General features: G+C 59.2%; 2 protein-coding genes across 4 annotated transcripts; both read left to right on the forward strand.

Annotated features, from left to right (window-relative positions):
- Nucleotides 1–41: 41 nt before the first annotated feature.
- Nucleotides 42–10,607, forward strand: NEK8 (NIMA related kinase 8). 3 transcript variants are annotated; one of them, XM_066563689.1, is made up of 15 exons: nt 42–120; nt 393–598; nt 1,540–1,772; nt 2,390–2,521; nt 2,694–2,902; nt 3,298–3,377; nt 3,647–3,828; nt 4,039–4,189; nt 5,287–5,363; nt 6,510–6,627; nt 6,896–7,046; nt 7,154–7,317; nt 7,535–7,693; nt 7,784–7,942; nt 9,495–10,607. In XM_066563689.1, exons 1-15 carry the CDS (start codon nt 74–76, stop codon nt 9,521–9,523), a joined length of 2,097 nt encoding a protein of 698 aa, XP_066419786.1. In that variant the 5' UTR covers nt 42–73; the 3' UTR covers nt 9,524–10,607. The 3 variants fall into 3 exon arrangements, with proteins under 3 accessions (XP_066419786.1, XP_066419784.1, XP_066419785.1); XM_066563687.1 differs by having other exon boundaries at nt 78–100; XM_066563688.1 differs by lacking the exons at nt 42–120; nt 393–598 and adding an exon at nt 841–1,495 and having other exon boundaries at nt 1,620–1,772.
- A 3,887-nt stretch (nt 10,608–14,494) lies between these two features.
- Nucleotides 14,495–20,100, forward strand: TRAF4 (TNF receptor associated factor 4). The gene is made up of 7 exons (XM_066563463.1): nt 14,495–14,647; nt 17,455–17,506; nt 17,812–17,916; nt 17,990–18,151; nt 18,328–18,489; nt 18,567–18,722; nt 19,061–20,100. The coding sequence occupies exons 1-7, from the start codon at nt 14,505–14,507 to the stop codon at nt 19,691–19,693; spliced, it is 1,413 nt and encodes a 470-aa protein (XP_066419560.1). The 5' UTR covers nt 14,495–14,504; the 3' UTR covers nt 19,694–20,100.
- Nucleotides 20,101–22,215: the final 2,115 nt, after the last annotated feature.

A 22,215-nucleotide genomic window follows, 5' to 3' on the forward strand; every position in this document is an offset into this window, starting at 1 on the left:
TGGTTTGTCCGCCCGCGGCCGCCGTAGCAGCGCGGAAGTGTCTCCATGGAGACAGGAGGAGCCGGGCCCAGGGATGGAGAAATACGAGCGGATCCGGGTGGTGGGGAGAGGGGCCTTCGGGTGAGGGGGCGCCGGGGGTGGGCGATGGGGACGGCTACAGTCTTTCTGCCTCCGGGCGGGAGGCCTTTGAGCTGCGTCCCCGTGGCAGCGAGGCGCTTGTGGCCACGGCAATGCGGGGTCCGCCGGGGTGTGGCACCTGGAGGGACACGGCACAAAGTGCGTGACACCTCGGGGCGCGGGGACTGCGGGCGACCTGTGCCACCCCAGGGTGATGGCCAGGCCCTTTGCTGTGTCCCCCTCCCCGTGCTGAGTCCCCGTCCCTGTCCCCGCAGCATCGTGCACCTGTGCCTGCGCAAGGCCGACCAGAAGCTGGTGATCCTAAAGCAGATCCCGGTGGAGCAGATGAGCAAGGATGAGCGGCTGGCAGCGCAGAACGAGTGCCAGGTCCTCAAGCTGCTCAGCCACCCCAACGTCATCGAGTACTACGAGAACTTCCTGGAGGACAAGGCGCTCATGATCGCCATGGAATACGCCCCAGGTGGGCCCTGCTGTTCCCCTACAGTGCCTGTAGCTGCTCCCTTGGTAGGTCCAGGGCATGCCAAGCACTTGGCTCTCTTTGGGTCAAGCACCTTGTGCTCCTTGTAACAATCCTGGGCTTTGTACCCCCTGGAGTCCAAGCCTGTCTCTCTTGAGGAGACATTTTTGTAGAAGAGTATCTGTGGTTCTTGATGGACAACAAATTGACCATGAGCCGAGTGACCAAGCATTGATGCAGGTTGTGGAGTCACCATCCTTGAAGATACTCAAAAGATTCTGGTCCTGGACAAGTTCAGTGGCTCTGTTTGAGCAGTGACCTCACAAGGTCCCTTCCAGCCTCAGCCACTCCATGATTATATGTCTTATACCTGCTAACCGTATCCAAAACAAGGAGATTTCAAACCTCTCTGTCCCTGATCAGCATGCTACCATCTGCCCTGGCTCAAGTTTCAGGCACATTTCCCTGTGTCAACCCTGTTGGCCCCACATTTCTGACAAGATTTCCTGTGGACTTTCAGATGAAATCAGCATTTGCATGAAGGTTTGCTAAAATCTGTATGTGAGCCCTGAGTCTGGACCTCCCCTTCCCGAGAGGGGCCTCTCTGTGGCACGTGGCCTCTTGGACTGCAAGAATTCTCCTCTGCAGAACAGGCTGATCTTGTTCTGCCATGGAGGTTTATGTCCTCTTCCAAGAGCTGTAATTTTAGTGTTTCTTTTCCTGCTTTTGATAATGTGTAAAGGATAACTTCTCTCTGCCTGTTTCTTCCTCCCACCAACTGCGCTGCCGTTGTTTAGGAGCATTGGAGGATGTGCTGCATATCCCACCAGGATGTGTTTATCCCACATGCTTGCCTTGTTACGAAGCCAAAATGGCAAAATCCCCCCAGTTTTAGGCCAGGTTTGTGCTGTCCTCTGCCCACAGCCCTTTGTTGCTCCTTGCAGGGGGCACTCTGGCAGAGTTCATCCACAAGCGCTGTAATTCCTTGCTGGATGAGGACACCATCCTGCACTTCTTTGTGCAGATCCTCCTGGCCCTGCACCACGTGCACACCAAGCAGATCCTGCACCGTGACCTGAAGACCCAGAACATCCTCCTGGACAAGCACCGCATGATTGTCAAGATCGGAGACTTTGGCATCTCCAAAATCTTGAGCAGCAAGAGCAAAGCCTACACAGTGAGTGGCAGGGCAGCTTCTCACCCCGTGGCAGCAGGCTGGGAACTCTGGATTTGGTTCACAACCATCTCTGGGAAGTGGCTTTAGGCAGTGCTGCTTTGTTTGCTGCTATCTTCATGCCTGAGTTTGCTGTCGCTCTGTGGGCTGCAGAAAAGTAAAAGGTGGGAGAGGATGAGCTATCTGAGCCCACTGGTGAGGGCAGGCAGGGTGGCTCCTGCTGGGGGTGGTGTTTGCAGACTCGTCTGACACATCCTTAGCAAATAAATTCCTGCCTGTGCACTCCCATCCTGCCTTAATCTCCTTTCTCTGCTTGACATTTAGTGTCTTTCCCCACCTGGGCTAATCTGACCAGACGTTTGTATCACGCTCGGCGCTCTGGGCTCTGATTCTCTCAAGTGGATAGAAGCAAAATTAGAGGCAATCACTGTATGTGTCACTGGAAAGGCAAATCCTCTTGTTTTTCACTGAGATTTTCAGGCAGCTGTTGATGCCAAGGGAACAAAAGCCCAGCTCTGTGGAGCTTTGGTGGTGTTCCAGCCAGCTCTGCACCAATCCTCCCTCTTTCCACCTCTCTGCCCCAGTTTCACTGCACTGTGGTAAATTTTTGTCTCTTGTAGGTGGTGGGAACTCCGTGCTACATCTCCCCAGAGCTCTGTGAAGGGAAGCCTTACAACCAGAAGAGTGACATCTGGGCCCTGGGCTGTGTGCTCTACGAGCTCGCCAGCCTCAAGAGGGCTTTCGAAGCTGCGGTAAGAGCCATGCGGTTTACACGTAGCACAGGGAGCCGTGGCCTCTCACAGAGGTGAAAATGTATGCCGGGATCACTTCTCTGTGAAGGCAGAGGGCAGTGCTGAGAGCTCTTTCCTCCTTGGCCTCGCCCCTGACTGCCCAGCCACTGTTTGCCTGTTGTTTTCTCTCCAGAACCTTCCTGCCTTAGTGCTGAAGATCATGAGCGGGACGTTTGCCCCGATCTCAGATCGATACAGCCCCGACCTGCGCCAGCTCATCCTCAGCATGCTCAACCTGGATCCTTCCAAACGGCCCCAGCTGAATGAGATCATGGCCCAGGCCATCTGCATCCGGCCCCTCCTGAACCTCTACACAGACGTGGGCAGCGTCAAAATGAGGAGGCAAGTGACACTGCCACCTCAGTGTCCCTTGGGAGGGGCTGCCACAGCCCACAGCATGGCTGACCAGCTTACTGCCTCCTTTCTGAGCTCCAAAGGCAGCATTTTCCCAATGCAGCTCTGCTGTGCTGCCTAACGTGCAGCTGCTGCTGGCTGAGCTTGGCCCAGGAGCTCAGAGCCAGGCAGGTGCCATGGCAGGTGTGGGTTTGTCATCACAGTGACAGCAAACAGAGAGTGGTGAGCACAGGGGGAAGTAAGCTGATGCCAGCTTCCCTTTCTCAGGTTGTTTAAAGCAGTGCTGGGAGTGCTTCCACCCGTGGCTTCTGCTGTAGCTCTGCCCAGACATTCTGTGATCCAGGGCTCTGCAGGACATTAAAGGCTGGATTTTGGTTTGGCAGGCCTGAAAAACCCTTGGCTCCAGTGCCCACAGTGACCCACAGCCGGACAGAGGGACGGGCAAGCAGTGCCAGGCAGAGGGGTGAGTTCTGGCATGGTGTGTTCAACTCAGCTCCATTTGGAAGGACCCTTTCCTTTGGATGACACAAGTCAGAGAGGCACTCAGGGTTCTGGAGAGAGGAACTTTAGAAATATCACCTTCCCTGTGCTCTGGAGGAGCCCTGCAGCCCCCTTGGACCAGCACAGGTCTGGCTCTGGCAGCTCTGCAAGCACCCAGACTGGCTGGTGCTGTCACTTTTCCTGTGGGAGGAGAGTCAAGATCCACATGAATGATTTCTCTGTGCCCCACAGGTGTCCGACGTGGTTCAGCCAGGACAGGAATCCCCCCTCCCCTGTCATCCATCTACACGTGGGGCAGTGGGATCACCACCCCTCTGCGCCTGCCCATGCTGAACACTGAGGTGGTGCAGGTCTCTGCTGGCAGGACACAGAAGGCTGGGGTCACCAAATCTGGGAGGCTCATCCTCTGGGAGGTGAGTGACAGGGAAGCTGGGGCAGGAGTCGCTGTGGAGCCTTGGATGTGTGATTTCTGTGAAAAAGGCATTTCTGCTCACTCACAGACCCTGGCACTGCCTCCTCCAGGGCTGCAGTCCCAGCCAGGGTGTGGGTAATGCTGATAAGCCTCTGGGAAAGGGTTCATCAGTGTTCTCCAACCCAGCTCTTCCGTGGTTTCTCTCCATCAGGCTCCTCCCATGGGTGCTGCTGGGGGTCCTTCTCTCCCAGGAGCCACTGAGCAGCTCCAGCCTCAGTTTGTGTCCCGCTTTCTGGAGGGCCAGTCTGGAGTGACCATCAAACACGTGTCCTGTGGTGATCTTTTCACAGCCTGCCTCACAGGTGAGCTGCTGACTCCTGCCTCCACCTGTCTGGGTCCCAGAACCCCCTAGAACCCAGTGGGAGTGCCTGGGGAATCTGCTCAGAGAGGAACCAGAAAGATGCTCTGGGCTGAGGTGACTCAGAGGCCTCTGTGGCCTCTCATGTAGCATCAGGTGGGAGTCAGAAAAGGCAGACATGGTCCTCCTGTGATGCCACACTGGTCAACTTGGTCCCAAACTGTCTGGTGTGGGGAGGGCCACAAACAGTTGGAATTAGGTGATCTTAAAGGTCTAAATTATTCTATGATTCTTTGAAACCTTCTGTGCTTGTTGTCCTGTTGCATTGGTGTCACCTGAAACCAGAACTGAGAGACGGGACTGCAGTGTGAGGAGAATCTCTGTCACGTACTCTGTGAGTGTGACATGGGCACATGCAGTGACCAGCAATGACTGGTGTCACAGTGAGGAGTCAGCCTGAGCTGCTGCAGGGCTGGTTATCCTCAAAGTGCAGGAAACCAGGGTTTGAAGCCCCCTCAGAGCAGCCCAGGAAGTGTTCTGGGTGGAAGTGGAGCACACACACCCGTCCAAGGCCATGTTTGTGGAGCAAAACCCTCCCAGTGGTCCTGTGGAAGCTCTGTTTGTTCTTCTCTTGGGGGTCAGGGCATCAAACAACAGATACACAGTGGGCAAACTCCATGGGTATGTTTATCCTACCACCCATGGAGTTTCCTGCCACCCCTCCACTGGGCAGCTGCTCAGGGACTGCCTCTGTGACTTAAACACCTTGACAGACCCTGGGGTTCTCAACTCCTGCCTACACAGCTGCAGCAATGTTATCATGTTATCTCAGTGCTCTTATCACTGCTGTTTGTTTGTCGAGCCGTTGCAGCACGGTGAGGCTGCAGCTCCCTGGAAGCTCCTGCAGCTCCCTGGAAGCTCCTGCAGTTCCCTGGAAGCTCTCTGAAGGCTTTGTGACCCCTGCAGCTCATTCTGAGTCAGAGTGGGTCCGATGTCCTGGGAGCCATGGCCACTCCTTGGCTGTGTCACCTTGCAGGGCCTCACGTGTGCCTTGCAGGGCCTCCCATGTGCCACTGACAGGGCTCCTTTCTGCTCCTGCAGACAGAGGGATAATCATGACCTTTGGCAGCGGCAGCAATGGCTGTTTGGGGCATGGAAACTTCACGGATGTGAGCCAGGTTGGTGGAGAGGGTGCTGGGTGTGCTGCTCCCCCGGGGTAAAGGATGGATCATGGCTTCTGCACCACGTGAGGGGACTCATCCCAGCTCCAGGGATGTGCATCCTGGGCATGCTCTGGCATCTGACCCCCTCCCCCTCCTCCTCCCTGTCACTGCGGGTTTTAAAAGACCCAACCTGCCTTTCTCTTTCTCTCCCCCCCCTACACAATGATCCCTTTGAGCGTGGGGGAAGTCAAGAGCTGCCTTGTGGTTGCTGTTGGCAGGCTCCCAGCTTGGAGCCTGCCTCCAATCACACACCTGCCTGCTTCACTCTTGGCCTGCAGCTGCCAGGGTTCACTGAGAAAAGTTATTTTTCAAAGGAGCCAGTATTTAAAGAAGAGCTGTGTGTTTCCGATTGGCTTGGAGCACTGGGGCTGAGGGCTCATTGCTCCTTTCCAGTTTCTTCCTCGCCTGCCCTCGGATGTGGCAGCAGCCCATGGCTCCCAGCCGAGCCCGGGGACTGGTGCCATTTGTCACTGTGGTCAGCTGGCCCGTTTGTTCCTGCTCCTCCCAGAGCTGAGCTGCTCCCTGCTTATGGCTGGGGAGGGGAGACCAGTTGGAAGCAGCAGCCAGATCCCAACAAACGGTGCTTTTCACTCAAGGACGATAATGAGTATGAGGCGAGGTGTCAGATCTAACAGCAGGTCACAGCAGGGGCCGGGTGAAATGTGGAGATCCTGGTCCCTCCACCCCCTAATGAATCTGAGCCATTAACTCACAGCTCCTCTGAGCCAACACATCCTGCACCAAGCCCCTGCCTGCTCAGAGCAGGCGTTCACAGCCCCTGGCACTCCCCACATGGGCAGGGGGGCGAATCCCAACCCTTGCTGAACCTCTTCCCTCTCCAAACTCTCATGCTGGCTGCTTTCTTCCGCCCCAGAGATGTTTGCATTATCTTCTGTGCTGCGTGCACGTAGTCTCTTATCCCTTTGAAGACTGTTTGGAACAAAAAAAAAAAAAAAAAAGAAATTTCTCTGTTGTTTGTGTTGGATGAAAACTGGGATGCTGCCAGCGCTGTGTTGAGTCTGGGGGGCCGGGTGGGAGGGATGGGAGCAGCCGGGCAGGCTGGGAGGTCTGGGCTGACGGCTGCTGCTCTTCCCCTGCCAGCCCAAGATTGTGGAGGCCCTGCTGGGCTACGAGATGGTGCAGGTGGCCTGTGGTGCATCTCACGTCCTGGCGGTCTCCAACGAACGGGAAGTGTTTGCCTGGGGCAGGGGGGATAACGGTAAGAGAAGTCTGTTTTGCAGAACAGGGCTTGTGCCTGTTCCCACTCCCTTTGCTGGCCCTGCTTGCCCACAGTCCCCTCCAGATGTGCCAGGGTGGGTGGCTGTGGAAGAGCTGCAGCTGTTTTGTTGCATACCAGGGTCCCTGTGCTTTGGCTTTTGCTGCTTTCTGGGATCCCGGGCTGGGCTCTTGCAGCAGCTGTGTCAGTGCTGCTCTCAGTGGGGCTGTGTGTTGCCATCAGCTGTTCCCTGCTCTGTTGCTCCTACCAGGTCGGCTTGGGCTGGGCACCCTGGAGTGCCACAACTGCCCCCAGCAGGTCACAGTCCCTCCAGAGCACGAGGCTCAGAGGGTCATCTGTGGCATCGATTCCTCCATGGTCCTCACAGTGAAGAACCAGATTCTTGCTTGTGGGAGCAACAGGTAAGAGGGGTGAGGGTCCACATTTTACCCTCCTGGGCCTGTCTTTGTTGTGACCAAGGGGCTCCAGAAGACATCCCTGTGTGATCCTAGAGATTTTCCCTGTGCAGGTGTAATAAGCTGGGCCTAGACCGGATCAGCTCAGCAGAGGAGCCTTCCCCAGAGGACCAGGTGGAGGAGGCCACTGTGTTTGTATGTGCTCAGTCAGCCCCCTTGAACCAAGAGCCCATTGTGTGTGCTGACATTGGTACTGCACATTCAGCTGCTGTCACAGGTGAGGGTGTGTGCCCACATTCTGAGAGGGGGGACATCTGCATTTTCCCTGTCTTCCTTCTGCCTGTTTCCCTTGGGCAGTCTCTCTAAGGAGACACCCTGCTCCCAGTGTTGAAGCTCTGTGGAGCAGAATGCTCATCCTGGAGACAGCAAAGAGCTTCTGGGGTTTCAGTGTGTCCCAAGTGACACCCAGGTTTGTCTCTCCTCTCTGCTGTCAGCTTCTGGCCACTGTTACACCTTTGGCAGCAACCAGCACGGGCAGCTGGGCACCAACTCCTGCCGCAACAGCCGTGTGCCCCACCTGGTTGTGGGGCTGGAGACGATGAAGGTCACCGTGGTGGCTTGTGGAGATGCCTTCACTGTGGCCATTGGAGCAGGTGAGGCTGAAGCCCCCATGTCCTGGGCTGCAGCAGGGTCTGGCTGTGGCCAAGGCAGGTGTGCAGTGAGGTGTTTATATCCCTCTGCAGACGGCGAGGTGTGCACATGGGGGAAAGGAGCCAGGGGACGTCTGGGCAGGAAGGATGAGGAAACAGGAGTGCCAAGGCCAGTGCAGCTGGAGGAGACACATCCATACCTGGTGACCTCTGTTGCCTGCTGCCACGGGAACACACTGCTGTCAGTAAAGCGTGAGTAAAGGCTTTGTGCCTGTGATTCCTGCCATGAGGACCCAGCCATACACAATGCCTTGTGACCAGAGCTGTGCTGAGTAACCCTGGCATGTAAGCTCACTGTTATTCTAGTCCTTCTTGAGCTGTAGATGAATAGAAATAACTTCAAGCCCAAAATAATTCCCCTGCTGCTCTTCAACTCTGTGACACTGCCTCTCCCACTGGGCAAGGGGAGCAAAGGGATGGCAGAGGCTGTCTGGTGCACTCCCAGACAGGTAGGCTGGCCAAGCTACTGTGCCAGCGGTCCACTGAGTATTCAAAAAGAGCAGCTCTCTAATTGATGCTGCTGAAATAGAAGCTGAGATTTGAGGCGTCATTTTGGCTGCTGCCTTGCCATTGTGGTTTGGAAAAGATAGCAATGGTTTTGTGGTTCCTCTCTGCTCAGGCCAAAGGCAGCATCGTGGCTGGGTTAAAACGTGCCCATGGCGTGACCTGCCCTTCCTGCCTGGATGTACAACGGGAGCCTGGCCCAGACTGCTGCAGGGGCCTTTCTTCCTCCTGTGCTGGGCTGATGATGGCCTCAGCCTGGGCTGAGGGATTCCAGCCCCAGCCCACTTCAAGGAGGCTAATTACAGCCCTGAGGGGAGGAGGCCCGGCTGACAGCCCCAAAATCAGCCCTGGCTCTGTTCCTCCCCTGCAAGTGCCCAGCTCTCATGTGATGTGTGCTGCCACGTGAAGGGGACGGGGAATGGCCGAGTCCCCAGGCTCGGGAACAAGTAGGGCATTTGTCATGGCAGTAAAAGGGTTTTGTCTCTGCAGGAAGACAGCAGGCTGCTCTCTCCTTCCGCTGCTCGAGTCACCCTGCACTCTGTGGCAGCTGGTTTGTGGGCTCCCACCTGCAGCACTGTCTTGCAGTGTGTAGCCCCACTGCTGTCCCTCTGCCCAAAACCTTGTCCTGTCCCAGTACCAGGAGTGCAAACTCAGCGGTGTGAGGGCAGCAGCCTTGCCTGCCCCAGCATACCTCAGCAACCAGCTTGCAAAAAAGCACTAAGAGCTCTGTAAAGAGCTGAGATTTGGGCTTTCACACAGCTCAATCTGCCTGGAAATTTCTCCAGCGAGAACACGGGATCTGGTGACACATGTGATGTCATTGCTGCTGTGATCTGGCCCGGGAGGGTGCTGGCACAGGCAAACTGCACTCTACCTTTGGGGTGGCTGTTCTGCTCCTCCCATGGGGCCAACTCCACTTTTGACTGGCTTGGGCTGCTGCCCAGGTTATCATGAGCTCCTGCTGCTCCCTTCTCTCAATCCCACTGCAAACAGAATAACTGGGAGAAGCCAGGCTGGAGAGGAGGAGAGCACAAACCTCAAGAGACCACATTCTGTCCTGCTGGGCATTGCCTTGCTTGTGCCACTGCTGAGATCTTGCAGTGGCTTCCTGTAGGGAAGGAGACAGGGATTTTGGTGCCCATCTGTGGGATATCAGGCTTGTGTGGGGCAGAACACTTATTGTAGCTTCATCAAGGTGGGGCTTCCAGCTAAATCTTGATTTTTACTCTTTTTGTTTCAGCTGTCGTGGAGGAATCGCCTTCCCAGTGAGTGACAGCAGCCACATCCTGCTCTTCCTGCTGCCCACGGTGGCCTGGCTCAGACACACTGCAGGCTCCAGAGCTCCTCAGCTGCACTCTGAAGGCAGCAGTCTGGAAACAGAGAGCTCCTAACGATGGTTCCCAAGGAACCAGAGCTGGTCTCATTTATTGAATTGTCACTGTGAACCTCCAGTGCCTAAGAGTCACTGCCCTGGACATGCCCAGAGCTCTGGTGCTGCCTTCAGGGGGTCACACCGTGGCTCTTCTCCTCCCTGCTGGAAGTGCCTGTGTGGAAGAGTGAGGAGCACAGAGGTTGTTTTCCTCCGTGGAAACTGTTTCTGGTTACAAAGCCCAGGCTGACAGCTCAGTGTCTGAGAGAGCTGTCAGCCTTTGCACAGCAGCGTCTGGAGTCAGGGCCCCAGGCGCTGTGCTGGGTGACTAAATGCAAACCTCTTTGCTAATTAGAGAAGTCTGTCCTTTCCCATCCCCCCCTAAAACGTTTCACCCATTTATTGAGCACACTTTGGAGGGTCCTGCCTGCACGGCTGGCCGAGCTCTGCACGAGCAGCCTCCCTGTGCTGCACAGCTCTCCCCAAATGCTGCCTGGAGCTTTCCAATTACAGCCTCCCCTGGCCCCAGGAGCTCGATGGAGGATCCTCCAGCTGACATTTGTCCTCAGGCTCCTCAGTCCTGCTGCTGACCGGCTTGCTGGCTCCCAGCTGAGCTAGGGAAGGCAGCAAAACACAGCCAGTGATTGTCAGTACTTGGAAGTTTTTTAACCCAGTTTTGTCCAGGGAGCTGATGAGTTTTCACCAGGGGTCTTTGCAGGCAGTAGAAGCACATCTGTGTGTTATGGACAGGAGTCACGTTTTTTGTCTCCAGAAGGGTCGTTTCCTTTCCTTTATTTTTTTTCCTCTTCTTTTCTTTTTTTAACTTACATTTGCCCTGGGCCATTTTTTGATGAGCTTCTGTCTCTGATCTGTCTGACATTGCAAATGCTCTTGCCTTTCACATCCATCTTTGTGCTGTTGCCAATCTGTTGTGTATAAAGTCAGTGCTTTCATAAGCTGGCTGAGATGAAATCTCTCTAATTATTTTTGTGATTCTTTCCTGTTTTCAATGAGGGAAACCTCGACGGGCTCTGGTAAAAACCAACTGATCCCTCTGTCATGTGGAAGGTAATGAATTTCTGCAGCTCTCCTGCCCGTCCTTCGCTCCCCTCCCAGGCTCCAGCTGGGGAAGGGAGCAGGTCCCGTCCAGCCGGGAGAGGCGTGTGCAGCCCTGGCTGCAGACACAGCTTCCCTCCCTGTTTGGCTCCTGGCAGGGTGGGTGCATGGGTTTTCCCCTGCCTTTTTTGTTTCTTGTGGAGCTGCCTTTTCAGGCAGTTACACCCTGCTATCCCAGGAAGTCGACTGGAATTCAAAGGTTCTGCCAGTCCTTTGGCACTTTCCTGTGCTGCAGGTTACAGAGTGCGCTGTCGGGGAAGGTGCTTTCCCTTCCCAGACCAACCTGGGCACCAGGGTGGTTGCAGGGCTGGGTTCAATAGCCTCAAAGCCTCTCTGAGCCACTGCCTCTCCTCCCTGTGTGGAGCTGGCAGCAGCTCCAGCTCCTTCCAGCATCAGATTTCTCTTGCCTGTGTTGTGCAGAGCTCTCAGGGCTCCCCTTGCCCTACACCAAGGAAGGGGCTGGTGCTCCTCCTGCAGCCTGGGCAGGGCTGAGGGCAGAGAGGACAGACGTCCAACACCCTTTGTCTTGTCAGTAGTGTCACCAAAATGCCACTGCTTCAGGAGCCAAGCTCTTCCTGCTCTAGCTGGGCTGCCAAATCCAGGGGTGCGCCCCCCCCACCTGCCTCCTATCAGTGCACTGGTGTTAGGTGAATGATTTTATGGCTTAATGACACCTCTGCACTGCAGTGCTGGCACTGGAGGTGTCACCAGCTTGAATATTAGGATCCTTTGCTCCAGACTGGGGAAACCAGTGTGGACCAGTGCCCTTTGTGCTGGGCCAGGGGCTCTGGGGAGGGCTGGAGCCTTCGGGATTTCACAGCCTGGGCTCTCCACACAGGAGTTCAGCTGTGCAGCCCAGCGAGATCATTTGAATAATTTAATACCGGGCTGTGACCAAGCCTAGCGAGAGGGTAAAGGAAACAAAGAGGCCCCCAGCCCCGAGCAACAAAAGCTCCTGGAACGACAAGCCGAGGCATGTCCGTGCTGCCGGAGGCAGAGCGCAGCCCGGGCAAATAGGCCACTTGCATTCCTCACGTCTGCTGCTTTGTTTCCCTGCAGAAGCTCCCGGTGAAATCTGCAGGTCTCGGGGCTTCTCCCTTTATCCTTCTTTTTGTTCCTGTGTTGTGTGGAGCTGGTGGTGGATCGGTGTCCCCGCGGCTCTTCCTGCTGGGGAAAGGCAGGGCCGGAGGGGAGCGGGAAGGGGAGGGGATGCGGGGTGAGGCTGCCTGGTCCCCGCTCGTGCGTCCTGGTGCGGGTCCCCTCTGGCCATTGTCACCCACGGAAAGGCTGTCCCTGTTCCAAATAAGATCCTGCTGACTCGGGGCCAGTACTGTAGCAGGAAACTGCTTGCTGATCCCGCAGCTGATTTATTTTGATTCCGGCACCTCTGTCGAGGCCGTATCCTCATTCCCACGAGGCTTAGGCAGGAGGTGCGGCTGCTGTCCCTCTGTCCGTCTGCCCGGATCCCTTACCCCTGCCCTCCCTGGGCACGAACCCCGGCAGCCGGGAGAGGAGAGGACTCTTCCCCACTCCCTTCCCTGCGGCGAAAGGCTCCACCTTGACTTGTTTAGAAGCCGGAGCGTCGGTTTTCCGTCCCTCCAGTTTGAGTTAAATAGAAGGCGGAGGGATGGAGCAGCAGGGAGAGGCTGGGGAAGAGGACAAGAGGCCTCTCCGAACTCAGATGGTTTCAAGAAGTGACCCATCATGGGAGACAGGGAACATATCACCTCCACAAAGGGAATTGCCCTGAGTGTCGCCTTTGTGTGAGACAAATGCCTGGCTGTGATGTTGTTGAGTGCGGGGAGGGCTTTGCTTGGGGAGAGGGGAAAAGGAGGGATCTTTGTTTGCAGGGTCTGACACCTCCCCACCGCCCTGCCGGCACAGCCAGCACCTTCTGATGGCTTTGTCAGCTCCTGGCTAATTAGCAGAGATGCTCTTCAGTGAGGTTAGGGAAGAATAATTTTAAAACATCAAAGAGAAGCAGTAAATAATGATAAAAGTCGGCTGTTTCATGGTTGTCATCGGAGGCACAGGCTGCCTGTGTTTACAGGACTGATGTGTCCTGTCTTTGGAGTCCCATCAACCCCCAGGATACCAAGGACCCGTCCTTTTGGCCTGAACCTTGTCCCAGAGTCGTGTCCAGGGACAGTTTCTAGTCGGGGCCAGGTCACAGCGTGTCAGGGACAGTGTCTGGGTTGTGCCTATCTCTTGTTGGAGACAGCCTGGCTCCGGGCTCTGCTGGCACAGAGTGGCAGAACCAGCTGGACCATGGGGCTGCTGCCCTGGGGGTGCCACAGCCCTGAGCAAACCGGGCCAGGGAGCACCTCAACCCCAGCTCAAGGTGGAGGTTGCTCCCTTGTGCTCCCTGTACAGTTGTCCCTTGTCAGTTGTTTTTACCTGTCGGGTTTCCAGTATCACTGGGAGCTGGTTAAAATTTAGCTCAGTGCTCTCCATCGTCTGAGCAGCCTCACGTCTCCTGGTAAATCCCCTGCTGATGGCAGCTCGTGCTCAGTGTACCCCAGTACAAGGTTCCCCGATGATTGGGAGCCCCAGTGCAGCTCAGAACAACCTGCCATCCCTCAGGGTAACCCCAAAAATGAGCCACCCATCCCTTCCCTGGCAGCTCTGGCAGCGAGCAGGCTGCATCCCCCCGGGCTGCTGCAGGGTTTTATTTTAAGCAGAGCCTCTCAGGGAGAAGGGGAACGTGAGCTCCTTGAGTGACAAGTGATAGAGCTCGACTTGCTCAGCGTGTCCCCCAGGAATCCCTCTCCTCTGCCATTTGCTAATTGAAAACTGCTAACATTTGGGGCTGGAGCAACTGCCGCCCTTAATGGGAAGCTGGCTGGAGCGAGCGTTGGTGGGACTAACACATGCTCACAGCCTGTCATCTGCTCGGCTCCCTCTCTGGGGAAAGGGGCAAATACTCCCATATGCTGCTCTGATTTCTGAAAGAGTGACGAGGGGGCTGGAGCCAGACAGATTTGCTTTTATTCTCCCTCCTCCAGGCTCTTGCTCAGTTACAAACCGTGGCTGGAGGGAGGCTGTTGGCTGCAGCCTGGGGTGTGAGCTCCCAGCAAGACAAAGCCACAGGAGCGTTTGTCCCCCTCGTTCCTGTGGTGTGGAGGGCTCAGGGCAGCCCTTCCGTGTCCTGCTGTGGGTGATGGCTGGGGCCTGGGGGCTGTATCCCACCTCCAGCCTGGCTCAGGGGCACAGCCGTGCCCTCGGGCTGCCTGCAGGAGTGTGGCACCCCTGGGACACCTCTGAGTCAGGGAGGGCAGGCAGGGACAGCGAGGACACCGCAGTGAGTGCCCGCAGAGCCCAGCCCCGGGCCAGGGGAGGCTGCAGGGGGCGAGGGGGCCGTGAGTAATGTGATGTTGATGCTCCCCAAACTCCTGCTGTGGCCGTTCCCAGTGTGGCGGGTACCAAACCCACCAGCGGGGTGCTCCCCACCTCCCCAGGGTGGCTGTCCCCATGTGCTGCCCCCAAACCCCTCGGAGGGGCTGTCCCCGGTGCGATGCTCCCCGAGCCCCCGGGATGCCGGCACGGCTCCATCTCCCCCGTGCGGCGGCGGCGGGGCGGGGAGGCGGGGTCGGGGCGGGGGGCGGTGGCAATGCCGGTGCCGTCCCCCGTGGCGGGGCGGGCTCGGGCCGGTCTCACCGCCCCGTCCGGCCTCCGGGCGGAGCCGGGCCGGAGCGCGGAGCCGAGCGGGCGCGGGGCGGCGGCGGCGGCGGCGGCGGCGGCGGCGGCGGGAGGAGGAGGAGGAGGATGCCGGGCTACGACTACAAGCTGCTGGAGCGGCCGCGGCGCCGGGTGCTGTGCCCGCTCTGCGGGAAGCCCATGCGGGAGCCCGTCCGCGTCTCCACCTGCGGCCACCGCTTCTGCGACACCTGCCTGCAGGAGTTCCTCAGGTGAGACCCCGCATCGCCCCACGGCAGACCCGAGCCGATGTTACTCCGCGCACCCCTTCCCCCGTGCGGTGCCCCGGCCCCGCACCCCCCGCACCGCCCGATGCGGGGCTCCGCACCCCGGGCGGCACCGGGTGCTCCTCGCCATCGCCACCCGCCATCCGCCGCCGGCCCCGGGGTGCGGTGTCCCGGGGTGCCCCGAGAGGGGTGCGGGGTGCCCCGGGCTCGGGAGGGAATGCGGGATATCCCGGGAAGGGACGTGGGGTGCTTGGGGATGCGGGACTCCTGGGGAGAGATGCGGGGTGTCCGGGGGTGCTCCGGGCGGGGGAACGGCTGCGGTGTGTCCCGGGAGAAGGTGCGGGTGCCCCGGGAGAAGGTGCGGGTGCCCCGGGAGAAGGTGCGGGTGCCCCGGGATGCCTCGGGCCAGGGAAAGGTGCGGGGTGCCCGGCGGTGCCCCGGGGCAGGGAGGGGGTGCGGGGCGCGCCCAGCCCGTGACAGCCGCCCCGCGGGTGCAGCGGCCCGTGGCCCCTTTCGCTGAGGAGGAGGAAGAGGAGGGCCGGGTGAAGCCCGGAGCGGCGAGTTTCGAGAATCGAGCTTAACCCCTTCCTGCCCCGGCCCCGCCGGAGGAAGTGGTCGGGAGTGTTTTTGGGGAGGGGTGTACGGTCAATCCCGGTGTCCCCGCGCCCACGGGTGAGCGCGACCCGGCCGTGTGCGGGGAGCGAGGAGCCGGGGCCTCTTCCGAGCCCCGCGGTTTGGGACCCCCGGTACCGGCAGCCGGGGACGCGTGCGGGGCCGGTGCTGTCCCGGTGCTGTCCCGGTGCTGTCCCGGTTCGCGGCCGCCGCCGCACTCGGCGCGGTCCCGGGGGTCCCGCGGGGCACGGCCAGGAGGTGCCGGCGGGTACCAAGCGTCACCCTGGGCCTTTCCCCGCCTTTCCCAGCCGGAGCGACCTTCGCCCGGGGACAGCTCACGGGCACCACCGTCACCGGGGCCGGTTTCTGTGAAACCGGGCGTGCCCCGGGACACGTGTCTGAGCGCATCTGTCCCCCCGCTCCCCCGCACCTTCCCGCCGGGGAGAATGGCCTCGGGGGTCCCCCCTATGAGAACAACGTGTTTGTCCTGGATCAGTTTGGGGCTCCCATGGGCTGGGCCATCCGGCCCCACCGCGGTGCTGGGAACGGGTGCCGGGGGGTACCGGGGGTGCCGGGGCTCCCCACCCCATCACCTCGCTATGCCCCAACACGCCGTGAAGGTCAGAGGCAAGGACGGTCGGTCCCCCCGGGTGCTGCCTCAGCACATTCCCTGCTCGGCCAAGCGTGAGGAATGGGGAGGCTTTGTCGGGGATTAGGCGCTGGCTTCGGGTCATCGTCCCACTTCCCCGCCAGCCCCAGCACCCCAACACCGGCGCACGGGGTGCAGGCACAGCTGGCAGCCCTGGCAAGGCAGCAGAGTGATCCCAGCCACGAGGCAATGCCACGGGCTCCCCGGGAAGGGCCGGGTGCCCGGCCCTGTCTGTGAGCACCTTATCTCGGTGTATGGATCCACCTTATCTCGGTGCACGGATCCACCTTATCTCGGTGGATCCCTGATGACTCCCACAAAACCACCTGCGAAAAACAGAGTGGGCACGTGGCAGACTCACGTTCCTCACGTGGGTCACACCCCACGGTTCCTGGGGTTCCTGGGGTTCACTTGCACTCCCAGCTCAGGGTTGGTGGCTGCAGGGGACAGGGCCAGGCAGCCCCGGCTGGCGCGTGCCCGGCGGCACTGCTGGCTCAGTCCTGGTGTCTCACACCCACTTGGCAGCTCTGGTCGAGGCCGCACCAGTGCCTGCCAGGGGCTTGCAGTGATTAGATGGGCACAAGGGCTGTCCAGGCAGGACAGCCTTGTCCAGTGTCACCTCAAAGACAGCAGAGCCACAGGGTCCCTTTGTGTGCCTGCTGCACGTCCCTGTAGGCAGCACCTGTGGTCTCCCACCCCAGTGTCCATCAGGGATAGTGCATGGACACCCTTTCCTACCCCTGGGCACAGTGGTTGTGTGGACCAGAGGTGATGGTGACTCCTGGCCAGCTTTGTCACAGGCCAGGCTGCCTTTTGGCTGGGTCCCTGTCTCCACTTCCTGCTGCTCCTCTGCGTGGCAGGGCTGAGCAGGGCCCTTCCCACCTCAGGGACAGCTCTCAGGAGGAACACCCCATCTTGGGGGCCCAGCAGGATGGGGACCCCTCCGGGGGGGCTGCCTGTCCCCCTGTCCTGACTCACCGTGGTGGCTGCTGGGGCCATTTCCTGTGGAGCAGGAGCCCCAGGGCTACGCATCAGGGCTGCACATCTGGCGCCCAGCTGTTGCCCTCCCCCACCTCCCCTGGGCCCCGGCACCTGGGGCTGCCCCGGCCCTGCCGGCCCCCTCGGCCCCCTCCTGGCCAGCCGCCGGCACCCTCCTTAATCCCAGGGGACGCGATGGGCCCGGGGCTGCCGGGGCTCCAGATGGTGCCACGCTGGCGGCGGCTGGCCCAGGCCCCTGGGGACCGCGGCCGGGGGTGGGGGGCTGCCTGGGGCGGTGTCTGGCGGGGGCATTTCCCAGCTCAGACAGATGGAGCAGGATTAGAGCCGTGGCTCCCCCAGGGTGGCGGCTGGGTTTGGTACGGGGTGAGCACTCAGCAGTGCAGGGACAGCACCAATGTCCTGGGGTGGGATGGCAGGGACCCTGTGGGACATGGTGGCTTTGTCCTGGGGTGGGATGGCAGGGACCCTGTTGGGACATCATGGCTGTGTCACTGGTGATCCTGAGTGATCCTGAGCCTTCTGTGTCTTGCAGCGAAGGCGTCTTCAAGTGTCCGGAGGACCAGCTGCCCCTGGACTACGCCAAGGTGAGCCTGGCACAGGGATGTGTCCCCTGCTCCAAGGGGACAACCCCACCAAGGGGCTGTCCCCAGCTCTGCACAGCGCCTGGCACAGCCCTGCCAGCCTGGCACGGGCGCCCAGGCGGAAGCAAGAGCCCTTTGTGCCGCGGGCCGGGAGCGGAAACCAGCTCCCGACAAAGGGTTCTTGTTGGTGTGCCCGGGGGGATCCGGCCCCGGGCAGCGTGCCCAGGGCTCCCAGCCAGGCTGTGCTGGGGGCTGTGTGCCCCCACAGCCCGGTGCAAGATGCTGATACCCCACTGCTGCCCCTGCAGATCTACCCCGACCCCGAGCTGGAGGCGCAGGTGCTGAGCCTGGCCATCCGCTGCATCCACAGCGAGGAGGGCTGCCGCTGGAGCGGGCTCATCAAGCACCTCCAGGTAGGGCCTGGCAGGATGGGGAGGGCAGAGTTGTACCCTGAGGCCTCCCCATCACCATCCCTGTGTCCCCCAGGCCCATCTTGGCACCTGTGGATTCAACGTGATCCCCTGCCCCAACCGGTGCAGCGCCAAGCTGAGCCGCCGGGACCTCCCCGAGCACGTCCAGCACGGCTGCCCCAAGCGCAGGGTCAAGTGCGAGTTCTGCGCCAGCGACTTCACTGGGGAGGCCTTCGAGGTGGGCACTGGGGGGGACCCTGTGGGGGACACGTCATGGTGGGGACAGCCTTGGTAGACATCTGGACTTCTGTGATCATTGTGCCCTCTGGCTGTGGGGGCACTGTGTGTCCTCATCCCTGTCAGGGCTGGCTGGTGAAGGCAGCCAGAGGGTGATGACGCTGTCGTGGTCCCCAGGGCCACCAGGGCACGTGTCCCCAGGAGAGTGTGTACTGTGAGAACAAGTGTGGGGCCCGCATGATGCGGCGCCTGCTGTCCCAGCACGCCCTGGCCGAGTGCCCCAAGCGCACCCAGCCCTGCACCTACTGTTCCAAGGAGTTCGTCTTTGACACCATCCAGGTGAGATGGAGCCCATGGGGACCCTCACCCTGCCCGCTCCCAGCCCCAGCTGACTCCCAGCCTCTCTGCCTCCCCAGAACCACCAGTACCAGTGTCCCCGGTACCCCGTGCCGTGCCCCAACCAGTGTGGGACACCCAGCATTGCCCGGGAGGATGTGCCCACCCACCTCAAGGAGAGCTGCAACACTGCCATGCTGCTGTGCCCCTTCAAGGAAGCTGGCTGCAAGCACCGGGTGAGTGCTGTCCCTGTGACCAACCTGCCCTGGCATCCTTGGGCATGGGCTGCTGTCCCTGCTGTGTCACAACACCCCCACACCGCTCCTAACGTCTGTCCCATCCCTTGTGCTCAGTCCCATCCATGTGGCTCCATGACCTCACCCCTGTGTTTACCCCCCAAATGTCCCCCTGCCACCCCAACCAGGTGTCCCTGTGCCACCCCTGTGTCCCCATTACATCCCTGTGCCAGTACCCCATGCTCCAATGACATCCCCATGTTATCCCCACAGTACCTCCCTTTCCTGTCCCCACTGTCCCTACCCTCCTCCTGCTGACGGTCCCGCTGTCCCCGCAGTGCCCCAAGCTGGCCATGGGCCGGCACCTGGAGGAGAGCACCAAGACCCACCTGGGCATGGTGTGTGCCCTGGTGAGCCGGCAGCGGCAGGAGATCCTGGAGCTGCGCCGGGACGTGGAGGAGCTGTCGGTGAGCAGCGATGGGACCCTCATCTGGAAAATCGCCGACTACGCCCGCAAGCTGCAGGAGGCCAAAGCCCGCAGCAACTACGAGTTCTTCAGCCCCCCGTTCTACACCCACAAGTACGGCTACAAGCTCCAGGTGTCGGCGTTCCTCAACGGCAACGGCAGCGGGGAGAGCAGCCACCTGTCCGTGTACATCCGCGTGCTGCCGGGCGAGTACGACAACCTGCTGGAGTGGCCCTTCTCCTACCGCGTCACCTTCTCCCTGCTGGACCAGAGCGACCCCTCGCTCTCCAAGCCCCAGCACATCACCGAGACCTTCCACCCCGACCCCAACTGGAAAAACTTCCAGAAGCCGGGAGCCTCGCGCAGCTCCCTGGACGAGAGCACCCTGGGCTTCGGCTACCCCAAGTTCATCTCGCACGAGGACATCAGGAAACGGAACTACGTGCGGGACAACGCCATCTTCATCAAAGCCTCGGTGGAGATCCCCCAGAAGATCCTGGCCTGAGCTCCGGAGGGGGACAGGATGTGACTGGGGCACCTGCCTAGGGGTGCCCCAAGTGGTGCTGAGCCCCTGCCCGCAGCCGGTGCCCCCAGCTTGGGGACGCTGCCGTGGCACCGCGGTGGCTCTCAGGACAGGCAGGGATGGGGCTGCTCCCACGTCCCTCCCGGGCTGGGACTGTCCAGCAGCCCCTTCTCAGGTGCCCGGGGGTGCCGGGGGGCTGGGCCCCCTGAGCCCCTCCCCGAGGTGCCTGGCAGCCCCCACCAGCCTCACTGGGGACCCTGCAGGACCCCACTGGCCAGAGCCATATTTTGTAAACTGGTGCTCCCCAGGTTGTTATTTATTACCCCGGGCTGGGGCTGCTGCCCCCTCCCCACATCTTTTTCTTTTCAATAAACTTTTCTTGTATTTATTACGGCCGCCTGAACCTCCTTCCTCAGCCTGAACCTCCTTCCTCTGCCTGGGATGGGGATGGCAGGACCGGGGGATGCTCCTGGGCACTGGGGACAGGGAGGGCTGGGACCGGGCTGGGGGGCACGGAGAGGGGTAATCCCTGACCCACATCCCGGCGGCAGACGGGCTCAGATGGAGCCGGTTAATTCGGTAATCACCGGCAGCAGCAGCGGGGATGTGCCGGGCTGGAGGAGCCGCCAGGCCCGGGGGGCTGTTTCCCTGCAGGCCCCCCTCGGTCCCACCAGCCCCTCATTAGCGCTGGGTAATTAACGCCTGGGGGAGGGCGGCATCCCAAGCACACAGGGGGTGGGCGATGGTGGGGGGCACTGGGGCAGACTGGGGGGGTCGGGCTGGATCAGGCCCCGTGTCCGTGTGTCTGAACCCCCTCCCGTCACCCCGACGGCGATGAGGGGGTCGCTGTCTCTGCAGGATAATCCCACAATTGCATTAGTGCTGCTCCGGTTTAATGCAATTAGCCCCTAATTAGCTGCACCCTGCGGCCCTGGCTGGGCTGGGAGGGGGCACCGCTGCCGGGGGTGTCCCCATACCCTGTTCCCCCCAGGAATGTCCCCTGAGCAGGTCGCAGCCCGGTGTGGCAGCTCGGGGCCCTGGGGAGCTGGGCAATACTCCTGTCCTTACTGGTACCCAGTGCCAGCCTGTGCTGGTGCCCAGTTCCTGCCCAAACTGGTGCCCAATACGAGCCCACCCCTCTGCCCAGTGCCAGCCTGTGCTGGTGCCCCGTGCCAGTCCATACTGGGCCACCAAACTGGTGTCTAATGCCAGCCTATGCTGGTGTCCAGTGTCAGCCTGTACTGGTGTTCACGCTGGCACCCAGTGTCACCTTGTGCTTGTGCCTAGTGCCAGCCTCATGCTGGTTTCTGATGCCAGCCCCTAATGACGGGCAGTTCTTGCCCATACTGGTGCCTGGTGTGTCCAGTGTCAGCTGTACTGGTGCCCAGTGCCAGCCCAAACTGCTGCCCAGTGCCAGACTGTACTGGTACCAGTGCCAGCCTGAACTGGCGACTATTGCCAGTCTATTGCCAGCCCATACCGGTGCCCAGTTTCAGCCCGTCCCAGTGCCCGTTTCCAGCCTGTTCCAGTGCCCAGTTCCAGCCCATCCCAGTGCCCAGTTCCAGCCATTCCCAGTGCCCAGTTCCAGCCCATCCCAGTGCCCAGTTTCTGCCCATCCCAGTGCCAGTTCCAGCCTGTTCCATTGCCCGGTTCATGCTCATCCCAGTGCCCACTTCCAGCCCATCCCACTGCCCGGTTCCAGCCCGTCCCAGTGCCCGTTTCCAGCCCGTCCCTGTGGCCGGTTCCAGCCTGTTCCATTGCCCAGTTCATGCCCATCCCACTGCCCGGTTCCAGCCCGTCCCAGTGCCCGGTTCCAGCCCATCTCGGAGCCCGTCCCGGTGTCCCCGTGTCCCCCTCCCCGCCCGGTGCTCGGCTCAGTGGCGCCGCCGCGTGGGGACCGAGGGGAGGGGAAGATGTCAATAGAAATTTATTGCCTTATAATTTATATAAATGAATAATAATTAGCATTATTATTATTATAATTGTAATTATTACGTTAACAAATTGTTATAATTCGTATTAAGTATGCATTTTATCCTTACACATTTTAGGCTTATTTTTTTAATAGTAATTTATTGTATTTCATATATCCATTTTATATATTATACTTTTAAAATATTTCAAATTTAATATGTGATATATTATATAATTATATTTCTTTTATTATATATTATTATATAATTATATAATATATCTCATATATTATATAATTATATCAAATTTCATATATTAGTATAATTGCATTATATAACATTTTAGTATTTTATATTATAGAAATTCTATCTGTATATTTACACAGCTTCCATACTTCATATTTATCCTACATTTAGTTTCTATTTAATAGCTATTTATGATTTTTATCCTTATATTTTATATTTTCATATTTTATATTTACTATACACATTTTATTTATATATTTTTATTTGTGTGTATATATATACACACCCCCCATACACACACAGAGTACAGGGACAGCCCTGTCTCTCTGACCAGGCCACACACAG

The sequence above is a fragment of the Molothrus aeneus genome, chromosome 20, assembly GCF_037042795.1.
Source record: "Molothrus aeneus isolate 106 chromosome 20, BPBGC_Maene_1.0, whole genome shotgun sequence".
NCBI lineage: Eukaryota > Metazoa > Chordata > Aves > Passeriformes > Icteridae > Molothrus > Molothrus aeneus.